General features: G+C 43.1%; 1 protein-coding gene across 1 annotated transcript; it reads left to right on the top strand.

The window, feature by feature from the left end:
- On the top strand, positions 1 to 951 carry LOC136993699 (olfactory receptor 6M1-like). Its single transcript, XM_067308617.1, has one exon. The coding sequence runs from the start codon at positions 1 to 3 to the stop codon at positions 949 to 951; it is 951 nt and encodes a 316-aa protein (XP_067164718.1).
- The last annotated feature ends 953 nt before the right edge of the window (positions 952 to 1,904 follow it).

Below are 1,904 nucleotides of genomic sequence, written 5' to 3'. Positions count from 1 at the left end.
ATGGGAAATGTCACAGCTGTGACAGAGTTTGTCCTGGTGGGATTTCCAAACAGCTATGAAGTGGAGATCATCTTCTTTGTGGTGTTTCTGCTTGCTTATTTAGTGACTGTCCTGGGAAATGCTCTTATCATTGTACTGGTCTATACAGACTGCCATCTCCATTCTCCCATGTATTACTTCCTCAGTAATTTGTCCTTCATTGAGATCTCCATGACTTCTTCTGTGGTGCCAAAAATGCTGGCAAACATCGTGTCAGAGAAGAAAGCCATCTCCTTTGCTGGTTGCTTTAGCCAATCCTACTTTTTTTTCCTCCTGGCTACAACGGAGTTCATCCTCTTTGCCATCATGTCCTACGACAGGTATGTGGCAATATGCAACCCCCTGAGGTATCCCACTATCATGACAGAAAGGGTTTGTGGCCAGCTTGTCCTAGGTGCGTGGGTGGGTGGCTTCGTCTTGATCCTGCCGTCAGTGGTCCTGAAAGTCCGGCTGCCATACTGTGGTCCCAACATCATCGACCACTACTTCTGTGACAGTGCACCTCTCCTGCACCTCGCTTGCACAGACATCCGACTTGTTGAACTGATTGATTTTGTGGTGTCCTTGGTCCTGCTCCTCGGCTCCTTGGCATTGACCGTGGTCTCCTATGCCTGGATCATTTTAACCATATTCCGGATCCCGTCTGCCCAGGGCAGGCAGAAAACATTTACCACTTGTGCTTCTCATTTCACTGTTGTTTCCCTGGGTTTTGGCATCTCCATCTTCGTCTATGTCAGGCCTTCTCAGACGAACTCTGTGCACCTCAACAAAATCCTCTCTGTTCTCTCCAGCATTGTGACTCCTCTTTTAAATCCCTTCATATTCAGCCTAAGAAATCAGCAGATGAAAGAGGCCTGGAAAAATGTTTTGCACAGCTACCTGGGGATGGCTAAGGAGGCCAGAAAGCCATAAGAATCATCATGGCTTGTAGGAAGTCAATCCTTGAAAAATCTCAACAGGACCTCTGCATTCATGACGTCTTCTGACAGACTTTGGCAGGCAGTATGCCATCATGGTCAATGCGGTGGATGAGCATAGGTCTCAAAGGTCAGGTTCACAGCAGCACTGTCGTGTCAGGCCCCACCAAAATTCCCCACAGACATTTGATAGTGATCACAAGGCCGGGTGTCTGTGTGGTGATATGGTTCTTAGGCATAAAACAGTCTCCTAATCTGACCAAAAGGTTGCAAGACTGAAAGAAATAGAAAGACCAGCAAAAAGGGAGTAGCAAAGTGAAAAGAAATGGCTGTCAATTTGTAATTATTAATTTTACTAATTTTTCATCATATAATCATGTTTTCAAATAAAGAGTCCCTGTGTTCCGCTGAATACTAACATCTCTGTCAATATAATGCATCATCTTTGAATTGCAAGCTATGGCTGATACAGATGAGATGGGGGACATAAATGCAGAAAGAGATGGAAGGGCTAAAGGGTAATAGAAAGAAAGGGAGAAACTGAACACTGAAGTGGAAGAACTCAGATCTGTGCCTGAAATATAGAAGTTTTCTGTTTCTTTAAAGAAGAGATGGGACCAATGAATAACAAACTCTAATTTTCCTGCTCATTTGCATGCATAAATAGGTAGATTAGGAAACAGCTGATGGACACTTCCCCCTCATACAAATCCTAATTTTATCTTGGAGATTTTGAATGTCACCTCTAGGAGAACTGCAAATATATACCTCAAAGTAAAAGGCAAGAATGCCAGGAAAACGAACAAACAAATAAACAAACAAACAAGCAAAAAATATTAAGACTTTATGTGCTTGTGAATTCTAGTTACTCTTCTCTGCCTTGTTGTACATCATTGTCTTGGTGTTCAGCATCCTTCATTTTTTCCTGATGGTTATTTCTTACACCAA

Source organism: Apteryx mantelli, chromosome 19, assembly GCF_036417845.1.
Source record: "Apteryx mantelli isolate bAptMan1 chromosome 19, bAptMan1.hap1, whole genome shotgun sequence".
NCBI lineage: Eukaryota > Metazoa > Chordata > Aves > Apterygiformes > Apterygidae > Apteryx > Apteryx mantelli.
Note: the sequence above shows the minus strand (reverse complement) of the source record. Positions and strands in the feature narration are given on the sequence as shown.